At 38.9% G+C, this 12,265-nt stretch overlaps 2 protein-coding genes across 2 annotated transcripts; one reads left to right on the plus strand and one right to left on the minus strand.

Annotated features, from left to right (window-relative positions):
* The first annotated feature begins 210 nt into the window (after positions 1–210).
* Positions 211–4,623, plus strand: trib3 (tribbles pseudokinase 3). The gene is made up of 4 exons (XM_030776303.1): positions 211–961; positions 1,833–2,120; positions 2,374–2,666; positions 2,891–4,623. Exons 2-4 carry the CDS (start codon positions 1,833–1,835, stop codon positions 3,354–3,356), a joined length of 1,047 nt encoding a protein of 348 aa, XP_030632163.1. The 5' UTR covers positions 211–961; the 3' UTR covers positions 3,357–4,623.
* A 941-nt stretch (positions 4,624–5,564) lies between these two features.
* maf1a (MAF1 homolog, negative regulator of RNA polymerase III a) lies at positions 5,565–9,962 on the minus strand. Its single transcript, XM_030777203.1, has 7 exons — positions 9,342–9,962; positions 8,984–9,112; positions 8,664–8,832; positions 8,359–8,480; positions 8,084–8,203; positions 7,530–7,625; positions 5,565–7,146 (listed from the first exon to the last, which is right to left on the minus strand). Exons 1-7 carry the CDS (start codon positions 9,422–9,424, stop codon positions 7,122–7,124), a joined length of 744 nt encoding a protein of 247 aa, XP_030633063.1. The 5' UTR covers positions 9,425–9,962; the 3' UTR covers positions 5,565–7,121.
* Positions 9,963–12,265: the final 2,303 nt, after the last annotated feature.

Here is a 12,265-nt window from a genome sequence, read left to right on the forward strand (position 1 = left end):
GTTTACATGTCCTCTCAAGCTCATGAGTACCTCAGAGACTCCACAGCCAACTTATTGCGACGTTCAGAGACAGATGTCGTCAGATCCAGTGGGTGGAGCTACGATGTTGCAATCCTAGCCAGTACAGCATCATCAGTCTAGGCTGGCGTAACTAAGAAAGCGTATTAGAAGTCACTACCCAAATTGAGACTTCACAGTCGGACGGTCAGGCTGAGGGGGCCACGTCTGATTTGTATTCCCATTTAAAAGGGACCTTGAGTTCGATCCAAAGGATTAATCGACAAAGCCCAAAACGAGGGAAATATATCATCTCAAATTCACCCACTCGGACGCGTGCACTCGTAACTTTTTGGGCAAATATTTTTCTTTATTTTTGTTCCAGTGTAAATGCAAGCAACTGAATACGCTGATTGTTCCGATCTTCAGTCTTTGGAAGACCTGTCTTTTTATTTTGACGAGAATAAAATTAAAGAAGCCAAAGTAGCCTTTCGTCGTCCACTCAAGCGAAGCAGTCACTCAGCGGGAGTAAGGAACAAAGACGTCAGTGCCAACAACTGAAGTGCTCACCGGTGTTGCCGCCACACTTGGGTCTCACTTTACAGTTTCTGAAAGCAATACTTACAAAAGTAATACCTACCTTTAATACCCGCATATTGTGCATTAACAGCATTTGAAATACGTGAGTTGGAAACATCGTACAGAGAAGTTTGAGAAGTCAGCGTCAGTCCAGGAGCCTACTTTCCACAGACTCGTGTCTTGAAACTCTAATTGGAGGACGTATTAATATATGTATATTCTTGTTTTCCAAGTTGTCAACTTTAATATACTCAACTGACAGCTAAATAACAGCGAATATATACTGTGGGGAATGTCCTCTGACAAGTAAGATCAACGTCCGTGACTGGAGTTGCCATACCATTGTTCTGTTTTGGAGAGGATCCCTTTGTTTGCTACGACCGAGGTAAATGAAACTGTCTGAAATTTGACTAATATAAATCCGTCATGTGAAATGTAAAGTGTATTGGACTGGGTTTCAATACTTGCCTTACCATACCTTGATAAGGTACTTCTTTTTTCCAAGGTAATTGTGAAATATTCAGGGTTAAACTTTAGAGGAAAAGTGATGGTGCAATTCCTTATTCAACCACTCCTCGCCCAGACAGCTAATGGCACGCGTACTCAGTATTGTTTAACCACCCCCCCCCCCCCCCCCCCCCCGGTCCCCCAGCAGCTTACTTCTGATAATGCTCCTTTAAAGCTTTAAACATTTCTTTAACAAAGTATTTGTACTTTTACACTTACACCATTACTGTAATATTAATATTCGAGTCAAATTACGGAGTGAAAGGATAATCAGATGGAAAAAAGGGACTGACGTCATTTCGTGACGATATTTTGAGTGTGTAATACTGTTTCTTATTGCATGTGACTCATTTACTTCCATTAGCATTTCGTAATCGCCAAATAGTTGTGCAATGAACTTATTAAGCATTATTGTTCATCAGTCATGTCTACTGTGTAACATGTTTGCAAATGATTAGAGAATCGTAATTTTCTCTAGATTTACGAGTGTGGCTTTGAGTGTGGCTGCATATTATTATTGACCTACTTGCTTTGCTTGTTGGTTGCGTCAACCTTGTCACGTTGGTTGTATTAGGGTGTATTTGTGTGTAGAAAATTTGATGTCTTTTGTATAAATATTTCACACGTGTTTCAACTGTTAGCCAGCACGCATTTTACTGATCAAATGCTTCCGATGTACTCTCACTGAAACATGCAAACTTGCTGTCACAGCTTCAGGAATGCATGACTAAAACGTTCTGTCCTTACAGATGAGCCTCAACGTTTCATCACCCGCATTTCCACCACGTCTGAAGCGTGTGGATTTCGAAGATTCCCAAAACACTGACACCTTTAAATGCAAGCGACGCAGACTCAACCAGCCACCCTCCCCTGGACTGGCCCCCTGTCTCCGACCTCTGACCCAAACCTCTGATCATGTGGGGTCAGAGAAACACTGTGTGTCCTGCATTGGACCCTACATTCTGCTGGAAGCCACTGAAGGTGCTCAAACATACCGAGCTGTGCACCGCGTCACAGAACAGGAGTACACTTGCAAGGTGAGTGATCATTTGCCTTAGTATGGGGTCTCTCAGCAATTACAGTCTTAGTCCCTAACATGATGTATACCCATTGCATCACCGCATCCTTTGGGATGTGTCCACACCTTTAATTGTTTTTGGGGTGTTAAAAGATAAAAAGAATAATAATTGTGTGTGTGTGTGTGTCCATGTGTGTATGAACTTTGACATGCACTTCCAGGTACTCATTGTAACTTTGTTTTTAACTTCTTTGTGTTTATCTTTTGCACAGGTGTTTTCTATGAAGAAGTACCAGGAGCTTATTGCCCCCTACACTCGTCTGTCACCCCACAACAACATCAGCAAAATATCTGAGATGGTGATGGGGGAGCACAATGTCTACGTCTTCTTTGAGCGCAACTACGGCGACATGCATTCGTATGTACGCACGTGTAAGAAGCTTCAGGAGGAGGAGGCAGTGTGTCTCTTTAGACAGATGGCAGCAGCAGTAGCACACTGTCATGAACATGGCGTTGTTCTAAGAGACCTCAAGCTACGCAAGTTTGTCTTCACTGATTCTGAGAGGTTTGTCTTCAGTTTTTTTTTTTTCCCCTAAAGATAATGAGTTTTCTCACCGTGTGCAATTTTAGATTTAAAATTTGCAGTAATTCCTGTACAGTAAAGATATGGTGTTATTGCATATAGTTCCACATATGATGTGATCATTTTCCATGATACTGAATGCTCATTATGAACAGATGGAGGTATTTGAAGGCAATAGAATGAAAAAAATTCTTTTCTTTCTACAGAACAAAACTGGTCTTGCAGAACCTGGAGGACTCTTGTCTTTTGCACGGAGATGATGATTCTCTCACAGACAAACATGGCTGCCCAGCTTACGTTGGTCCAGAGATTCTAAACTCACGGAGCTCATACTCAGGAAAGGCCGCAGATGTGTGGAGTCTGGGTGTTGTACTCTATACCATGTTGGTGGGACGTTACCCCTTTCAGGATGTAGAACCAGCAGCGCTGTTTAGCAAAATCCGCAAGGGTACATTCACAATCCCAGACACTCTTTCTCCAAGGGCCAAGTCCCTAGTGTGTTGCATGCTGAGGAAGTCACCCTCAGAGAGACTGGAGGCAGCCGACATCTTGCTTCATCCATGGCTCCATTGCACAAACACAACAAACCCTAGTCAGTACCTCTGCACAAGAAACTCTACTGACCAGGTGGTCCCTGACTTTGAGAAGAACGAAGACGGTGACCATTACTAATCTAAATGAGCTCTGGCTCACCTACCGATATACACGTGCAAGAGGAGCGTAACCTAATGAGGGATTGCTACAGAGGGTAAACATAGTTCAAGGGCAAAGCACAGAAAAACAGATTCCATAGCTGGTGCTGAACATTGCTTTCTGTCATCAAGCAAAAAAAAAACAAAAAACATGAACATCCGTGAGGTATTCCACCAGGTCACTGGCCTTTCATAATGATTGCATTATGTTTTTTTTGTTGTTGTTGTTGTTTTTTTTTTATATCCATCCTAAAGAGGCCTATTCAGTAGCACAACAAATGTGCCCAACCTCTCTGCTTTAGTTCTTATGCTGTTTGAAAAGGCTACTTCCCAAAAAGACTTCTCAAAGAAGTAGAGTTCACAAGACTTTTGCTAAAACGTTCAGGTTAACAGTGTTGTTCAAAGCCTCACCCTTTGTATAAGTTATATATGATGCTCTAAGTTGTACAGATCCAAATGACTTTCTGATATGTCTTAACTTGAATCCTGGGATACTTGATGCACAGTATGTGCCTTTGTTTTGTACTGTTTACATATTTTGCAGTGGCAAATCTGGATAAGACCATTTAATGTGCCTTCATCATTGACAGTTGGTGTTCTGGAGTTAGTTGGACTCATACCTTTGGAGTGCTCGGCCAAAGATTTTTTTTTTTTTCACTGGCATAGTTGTGTGGAGTTACAAAAGCTGGGCTTAAGTGCTCATGTTTGCTTTTCCTTTTGAAGGGTTTAAAGGGAGTTCTGTATCCCTTACCAGTTGGAAATAATTGTGTCCTGTAAAACTTCACAAAAGACCACGTTAGTCAGAACCAGGGTTTGGATTTCTCTGTGAATATGTTGTGACGTCATTGTAGACATGGTGATTTAGTTGGTAGATAAGTAATAACCTAAATCGTGAATGCTGTCTGTATTTCACATGTTCATTGAAACTGGTTTGACCCTGAAGGAAACAGTGCTATTCTTGACTGTGCACCACTGTGAACTTCCATGTAATGGTAAGGTGGTGTCTAACTGTTCAGCAGGAGAAACAAAGGCATTACATATGTTGTCAGTAACAATGCCTGCACGCAATGCTTTGATCCTTATTTGTTCATTAAACTACTTGTGAATTTGTAAATATTCTTTTTTTGTAACAAAGGAAAGAAAAAACACTACATTTCTTTTCCTCGTGTTTAGAGGTTTGGTGTACATTTTTAACAAGTATTTTGTTGTTGCCAGTAAAAAAAAATAAAAATGAAAAACTCAGTTGATTTGCTCTGTCCAGTTGCTTCATGATTTACAACCACAAACAGTACAACCAGAAACTTCAGCTGCATTAGTATACAAACGCAGTTGTTCAAACTTACTGAATAAAGCTTGTAAAAACTGAAATGGTCAGGTTTTAAGTGAGCACAACCAGTGCCATAAATCACATAGATGAGTGCATGCTACTAAATCCTCATTTTGTTAAACCTTTATGAAGAGTCCTGGCTCATGTACATCTCCCTCACAATCTGTAGGATGATCCAAAACTAGTCAGTTCCTTTGTTTGAAAAACAGAATGCATGGATGCCAAGACTTTTGAGAGGATGCCTTTGTTGAATGTGATTGTACAAGGTATTACATATGTCCCAGATATTGATAGTTAATTCAGTGGGCAAATATTTCCTCCATAATAAAGTGGTTACACAAAATGGTTGCCTGGATATTCAGGGGTTATGACATTAAATGAGTCATCCTAAGATTACTTAGGTTACTTGCATAATAATTCATCGAACAAAACTTAATTTTAAGGTCACTCACACGTTTATAGCTAGGAGAGTCATTTTACTAAGAATAACACAGGATATCAGTCACAGCAGTTCAAGAGTTCAGTAGACTTGTTTTGAAATGGATCGCAGTAAACACAGTTAATAGTTCTGAATTTTATTGTACACGGTGTAATATAAAAAGCGATTTTGACCTTTTGAAATTAAAATACAAAAACTCAGAGGTCTATAATCCTGAAAGCTGCCAAAACTGGGGAATAAAAACAATGGAGTAATGGTAGAATTCAGATTTTTGCCAGTAAGCGGTCTTCTTCCTGGTGTGTTTTAGACAACATTTACTCTGTAATCAGTCTCAGAAGTTTAACAGGAATGTTTAACATGGAAAAGTAATCTTCAAAGTAAACAGAAGAGACCACCAATTACTTTCAACTTTACAAAAAGAGATGGACTCTCACAAACAACAAACAACAACATAAATCAGGACAAAAGAACAAAAATGCTCCAAAAAATCCAAAAATGTACTTTAAATACAGTGCTATATTCTGGAGCCAAGGTGCAACTCAGTCTCTCCAGAGCTATGTTGAAATATAATGCTTGGCCCCTTGACACTACTCACTCTGTTGAGTATTGTGGACTTTATGGCAAAGAGTAATATGCATCACATATTCACCATATAAATTAAACACAACTTCAAACCTGGATACATCAGCTCAGGAGCACAAGATGTAACACTTGTAATGAATGGACAGCATTCATTACAAGTCCTTCCATGGTATTACAAGTGATCCTTTTCAAACAAAACTAGGTTTCAAACCAGTTTATGTAACATACATATGTTATCCTTTTGCATAAACACAGGCAGAAAATACAAAAAAGAAAAGATTTGTCAATCTTGCAACAAACAAGCCTAACTGGTAATGCTACCACTTAACTGAACATATAAAGAAGTCCACACAGAAATTTGCATACAAGAAATGAAAAGTCTGTAAGTTGCTTGCCTGATCAGGGACCTGAAACATCTGAATATTAATAACTAAATCCCTTTAGGTCTGAGAGTGAAGTATTAATACATTCATACTGAACAGCTGAACGTACTGACATACAATAAATCACATTAGAGGATTCAGATATCATAAAGCTTGCATGTCCATAAATTTAATTTTGAGTGAAAATTGCCATGTCAGTTGCTAATGTTATAGACATCTTGGGCATATACAGCTTTGGTTCATTCTGCATATGCTTCCTTATGAAGTTGAAGTTGAAGCATATTCAAGCCTACAGCAGAAGCCATAGATCAATAAAAATAATATTGAAGCAAGACCCTCAAAGTTTTTATAAAATAAATCTTTTTTGTGCAATTACTAATAATCACAAGTTCTGAAGAAATCTACCAAATGACTTTATCTAATTCTGAAATGCTTTAAGATCAGTACTAGCGGGTTGAATAACAAGAATAATACTCAATGTGGATCCTGAAACAGAGGTGCAGTTGACCTTATTAACAAGTGACGGGTACTGCATTGGCGGATGGTTCCCCCTACTGGACATCTGTCATAGCTCTAGCTCTGACCACAACATGCTAAACTCTTTGAGATTGAAAAGAAACAAAAACAGTAACATAGCATGTTTAACCAGTGCACATATTTTGAAAGGAATTATTTTACATATGTTCAAAAAGCATGTTTTTGTCCTGACTGAAACATGAACACACACACACACACACAGTCAAATTGTGTTAGCAAAAAATGGAATCAAGTGAGCTGCACAGCTGGGTACTGGATACTGCATCTCCAGAAACTCAGTTTCACAGATGTTCAGATATTCTCCTTGAGAACACAACTGCTCCCACAAAAAAAACAACAACAAAAAAACAAAAACAAAAAATGGAGACTGACAATTTGTGGAGCTTTGTGGATGCTGGGTGTGACAAGATGCTCCCTTGTTTTTCCCCAAGCACAGTCCAAGTCTCCTATCCTCTAAAAGTTAGGACCATGACAGCTTCACTGGGTAAACAGTGCACCACACCTAAAAAATGAGACATTAACTCGTTTAAGGAACAGCACTTAAACGAATGTATAGTATCTGTCCTCTCAACTACAGCATGAAACAATGAACTGTAATGTTCCTTATCTGAGGAGACAGGGTCTGATCTAAGAGAGTTGGGTAAAAATGATCATTTTCACTCACAGATATTAAATGATTGTTTTTAATAGCACACTCTCTGAACTATGCACACCTTCAATACATAGTAAACTAATATGTGGTAAGCATATTGATTTACACCGAGGATTAGGAGCAGTTACTCTCATCACATTTAATTAAAAATGTCATCAAAAGAACCTGAGGTCTACTGAGCAAGCAAGAAAACCAAAGTAGCAAAGTAAGTAAAACATGCATCTGATTCTCACCTTTCCTCATCCATATTCTCCTCCTCATAGTTGGCTTCATCAAGCTCCAGATCAAGTTCATTGCCAATTCCAGAATCCCGGGGTGCCATGAAAAGACTACATCACAAGAGAAAGAGTTACCACCACAACACAAAATAAAAGGTTTATATTGTGAGTGTCATAACTGTTTTCAGCCAAATGCTTCAACAGCCTTATCCACCTCTAAGACCAAATCAACACACAACCAGCCATGGTGTTAGAAGGCACTTTAATTAAAAGTGAAATTGAAGTTGGTAAAAAAAAACAAAAACAAAAACAAACAAACAAACAAACAATCAAAGGCTGTTGGCAAAAATGGGGGCTCCAAACACTACTGAAAGATTAAATATTTGGTATTATTTAAAGTAGCTGAGATAAACTATGAAAAAACAGTGACGTGTAAAAATTGTTAGGTCTTTTGAATTGTTCCCGTTTGTTTCAGGTATGCACTGCACTAAATCGCTGTGCACTGCTCATTTAATGCAACAGAATGCAGTAAGCAAGGAGTCTGAATTACCTCAGTCGCGTAGGCTTACCTGACTGAACGACACGTGAAAAACACTATTCTCTTCAGTTTCTTGTTGTAAAAGAAGTAATTGAAGGACCAGAGGTTGCCCTCCTCCCCATAGGGGTCTGAATCCAAATCTGGATTATAGCTGGAAGAATGAGTAACTCAGTTTTTACACTCCACTACACTTTAGTTTGTACCTCTTATAAGGATGTGATCTTAAACAGATAAAACACGCGCTTAAATTTACTTTACAGCATATTACTACACCACCACGGCGTTCCACTGTAAGGTCAAATGTACCTGTAAATGTCACATTCAGCCAGGCTGATCTCCGTGTCTATGGCCTCCCACAGCTGGGGCTGAAGGCGACTGTATTCCTCTCCTGCGGCAGCAGACAGGCTGCTGTTTACTGCATTAAACACCTGGGAACATACACACATGATTCATTCTGTTCGTACCTTTACACATTTGTCTCCCCATTTTACACATCTCCCCATTTTACGTTTTCTAATAAAGACAGTGTTTCAAGCATAGCTAAGAAAAATTCAGACTACACTGGATTCAACTTCCCCTTCTTATCAAGACATTTACTTGGATCTACTCACCCAATTAAGGCTGGGCTCCCTGCTAAAATCATGGCTTTTAGCACGACTGAAATCATAGTCTGGTCGAAAGGATTCATTGAGAGTGGCAATCAAATAAAACAGTGTCTTTCGGCTGCACTTATCCGAGAGAGGACCCTCCCCTTCATCACCACTCTGACTGTGGCTCAACCTGTAAAGACACACACCATACAAAAAATTATACACACCACTGAGAAAACAGTTGAAACCACAGAATTTGAAAGAGTTTGGAACTACAATTGGGCAGCATTTCCACAGTATCTAATATGACTTTGGACATTAAAAGCAGCTCCATCTCTTACTTGTTGGGGCTGACTCCAGAAGTCTGGGGAGGGGATAAAGCTTCCAGAACATGCGGCAGCCCCTCCTGGCAGAACTGCTTGAACATCTGCTTATCCTCACCTGCCATTTTACAGGAGTAGCTCTCAATCCTTAAAAAAAAAAAAAAAAGAGAGAGAGAGAGAGGAGACAGGATGGAGATTCATGGTGTGAGCAAAACTTTGGTGACCATAAACACAATTGTGTCCTTAAACTTGAAAATCTGTGATTCAGTTTGTATAACTCAGTTATCTGCAATATACTGAAGATCAGTGGATCAATTCAATATTAAATGAATCATCACAATACATACAGCACAAAAACCGCCAAAACTGTACTTACCGCCCTATTATCTGACAGTCTCCTGTCTCAATGGTAAGCTGGGTATTTATGGCCTCAAAACTGGAGTTTTCCAAGAGTTTCATTATGCTATTTCATAGGTTTAAGGAAACTGAGCAACTTCAACTATTCTGATATAACGTTATGGCTCTACTCAGTCGTGGGCCATTACTGTAAACAACTGACGTGAGTTTCTGGCGTAAAAGTCTACCAGCTGACTTCTTATTTACGCTGGCTAGTTCAGACTCTCCTTATGTGAAGTAGTTATAAACAAATCAAACCAACTGTCCCCCAAGGAGAAGCACATAAGGGAAACCTCGCTTGATAGCTAGTTCCGAAACTAGGCTCGATTTCCATTCCAAACCTGCCACTTGCGTAAATGTCTAGTCCCTTCAGTGCTTATGAAGGCCCGCGAGTCCTCGAGCTAACAGCCTGTAAGCGAGCATGAGCTAACGTTAGCTAATGCAAACCGTGAAAGGAATTAACTAGCATTAACTCAATTCTAACTTGAAATTTACACAAAGGGAGATTTACGAACGCGGTAAAAATCGTTGTCGATGACTCAATGCGTCTCTATGTCTGATAAAAATATCTTCCTTTTTGCTGTGGAATTTCCAGTACCAGCCATGAAATAAACTAATATTTAATGGGAACTTCCTCATCCCAGCTTTTAGATCAGAACTTAGGCAGAAATCCAAGGCTTCTGAAGGCCTTCGTACTGTGTAGTTTTAACTGATATCGAGTAAAAGCAAAAACAGTTTGACGCTGCTTCTTCGGTTGTTACTTCCTGGTTGTACTGCAAGCACGTATGTATTTTTGTGACGACCCACGAGATGGCAGCATAGCCAATGGACGTCAAAAAGACTTGAAGAGCTGAAACTTTGTCTCATTCGTAAAACAGAGGCTTTGATGTATTGTTATCTTCTTTGAAACGTTCGTTCTTGTTACGTGGAAGTGCACTGTGCAACGCACAATGTGTTGTTGCTGTTGCCTATAAACGTGTATAGGCCTGTGCTGCAGCAATACTTTTTTTTTTTTTTTAATCGCAAAGCTGTGTAAATGTTGTAGTACTTAATCAATATCCAGACTCCGCAGTTCCTAAATTCATTCAGTATTTAGCTTGCTTTAAATGTTCAAGTTACAGAAATCTTGCATTTTGGTTAGCCCATCTTTGTTCAGTTAGCGACCATTTACTTCGTCCAGTGTGACTACTGTAAACCGTAAATACTTTGTTAAGTTCTGAAAATATCTTTAAACAAGCCTTTTACTCAAAGTTGCTGGCTTATTTACTGGCGAGAACACCCGACAAAACGGTTACTAGGCAACATAATTAGCCTGGAAATAAGGAGATACTGTAACGAGTGGAGGGCGTTAATCAATGGAGAAGTCAAGAGATCAGTGGCGAAAATGTGCCATGAAGGTGAGTATTTCACAAAGACAGTCATTAAGAGTTTACTCAGTCGTGTCGCGATGACAATATATATTCTTGGTAAGCTAATATAATTTTGCTAGTTAATATGTTTGACCTAACTTAGTCAATCAAAATTAGCATTAGAAGATATGACAGTTGATTAGGTAAACCTAAGTACGCATTACAATAGGCTATTTCAAATAATCATCCTCATGCACTGAATACAGATGGATACTGGAGTCTTCAACAGTTGACCTAAAGATGTATCAAACTTACATAAAGTATAGTAAAGTGGGCCAAGTTTGTCCCAATTACATAGTAACAAAAGTAAACATATGTAAGTAAAGAGTAAAGAAGTTCCCTCAAAAGTACTAAAAGCAGTAGGCGATTTGTAGAGGGATAAAGGGGGATGCCATCCCCTTGTTAGGAAAATGACCAAAATGCATTCCCCTTGATAACCTACGATCCCCCTGTATACTCTATTGAGTAGTGTCAGTGACCATTGGGCCATCCCCCCAATAACAAATTGTCGAGTGACCACAAGAGAATGTGGACACCTTGGTAGAGGCACCTCGAGTTACACTTATATGATCACCCATTGTTATGTGGACAGTATTACGAAATTATTGGTTGCCATGTGTAGAATTCATATAACAATGGTTGCTATGGCTGCATTATCAAAATGATGGTTGCAACTGATACCATCATGAAAATGAATGTTATGGATTACACTTTTAAATCAGCACTTAGTGTTGGTATCATTATGAATGATTTCCATAGATACTATTATGTAATAAATATGTTGCTGTGATAATAATGGTTGTAATGCAGTGGATGTAATGGATAAGGTTACTACAATGATGATTTCTATGGGCACTATTACTAGAGTCATTGTTAGATTTGATAAATTAGTTGATTAATTGATTAAATCAGTGTTCAATATTGGTTGAAATTTGATATGAGGTTCAATATGTGCCACTGTGGAATGAATGGTTGCATCGGTTAGCGTTAAAACAGTTAAATTGCTAGGGGTGCCATCATTAGAGTAGCAGTTACTATGTATACCTTTATATGATCATTAGGTGTTGGGCACAATATTATGAATAGACTTATTATGAATAGATATAGTAATAGATACGCAGATAATATTGTGACTTGCTAAGGATATCATAAGAATAATGGCTACCATAGACACCATAATGACAGTGACAACTACTATGGATCATAGTATTAAATCAGCAGATACTCTTGATATGACCGTGAGTGGTTTCCATAGATACAGTAATGAAAGGAATGGTTGCTATGAACATCATTAAAACCACTAGTTGCTAGAGATACTATTAAGAAAAAGTTGGTTGCTGTGGTAACGACAGTACCGTTATGAGGGTTTTGTTACAATAGTCACCATTAAATCAGTGGGCACTGTGGATACCATTTTAATATATCTGGTTTCCATAGATACCAGTATGAAATGAATGATTGGTCTGGGGTACAATTAAACAATGATGGCTACTAT

This window comes from Chanos chanos, chromosome 6, assembly GCF_902362185.1.
Source record: "Chanos chanos chromosome 6, fChaCha1.1, whole genome shotgun sequence".
Lineage (NCBI taxonomy): Eukaryota > Metazoa > Chordata > Actinopteri > Gonorynchiformes > Chanidae > Chanos > Chanos chanos.

Coding starts and splice junctions, on each gene's coding strand:
- trib3 (XM_030776303.1), top strand. CDS start 1,833: ATGAGCCTCAACGTTTCATCACCCGCATTTCCACCACGTCTGAAGCGT. Junction 2,121..2,373: donor AACAGGAGTACACTTGCAAG/GTGAGTGATCAT, acceptor TCTTTTGCACAG/GTGTTTTCTATGAAGAAGTA. Junction 2,667..2,890: donor GTCTTCACTGATTCTGAGAG/GTTTGTCTTCAG, acceptor TTCTTTCTACAG/AACAAAACTGGTCTTGCAGA.
- maf1a (XM_030777203.1), bottom strand. CDS start 9,424: ATGAAACTCTTGGAAAACTCCAGTTTTGAGGCCATAAATACCCAGCTT. Junction 9,113..9,341: donor GACTGTCAGATAATAGGGCG/GTAAGTACAGTT, acceptor TTTTTTTTTAAG/GATTGAGAGCTACTCCTGTA. Junction 8,204..8,358: donor GCTGAATGTGACATTTACAG/GTACATTTGACC, acceptor TCATTCTTCCAG/CTATAATCCAGATTTGGATT.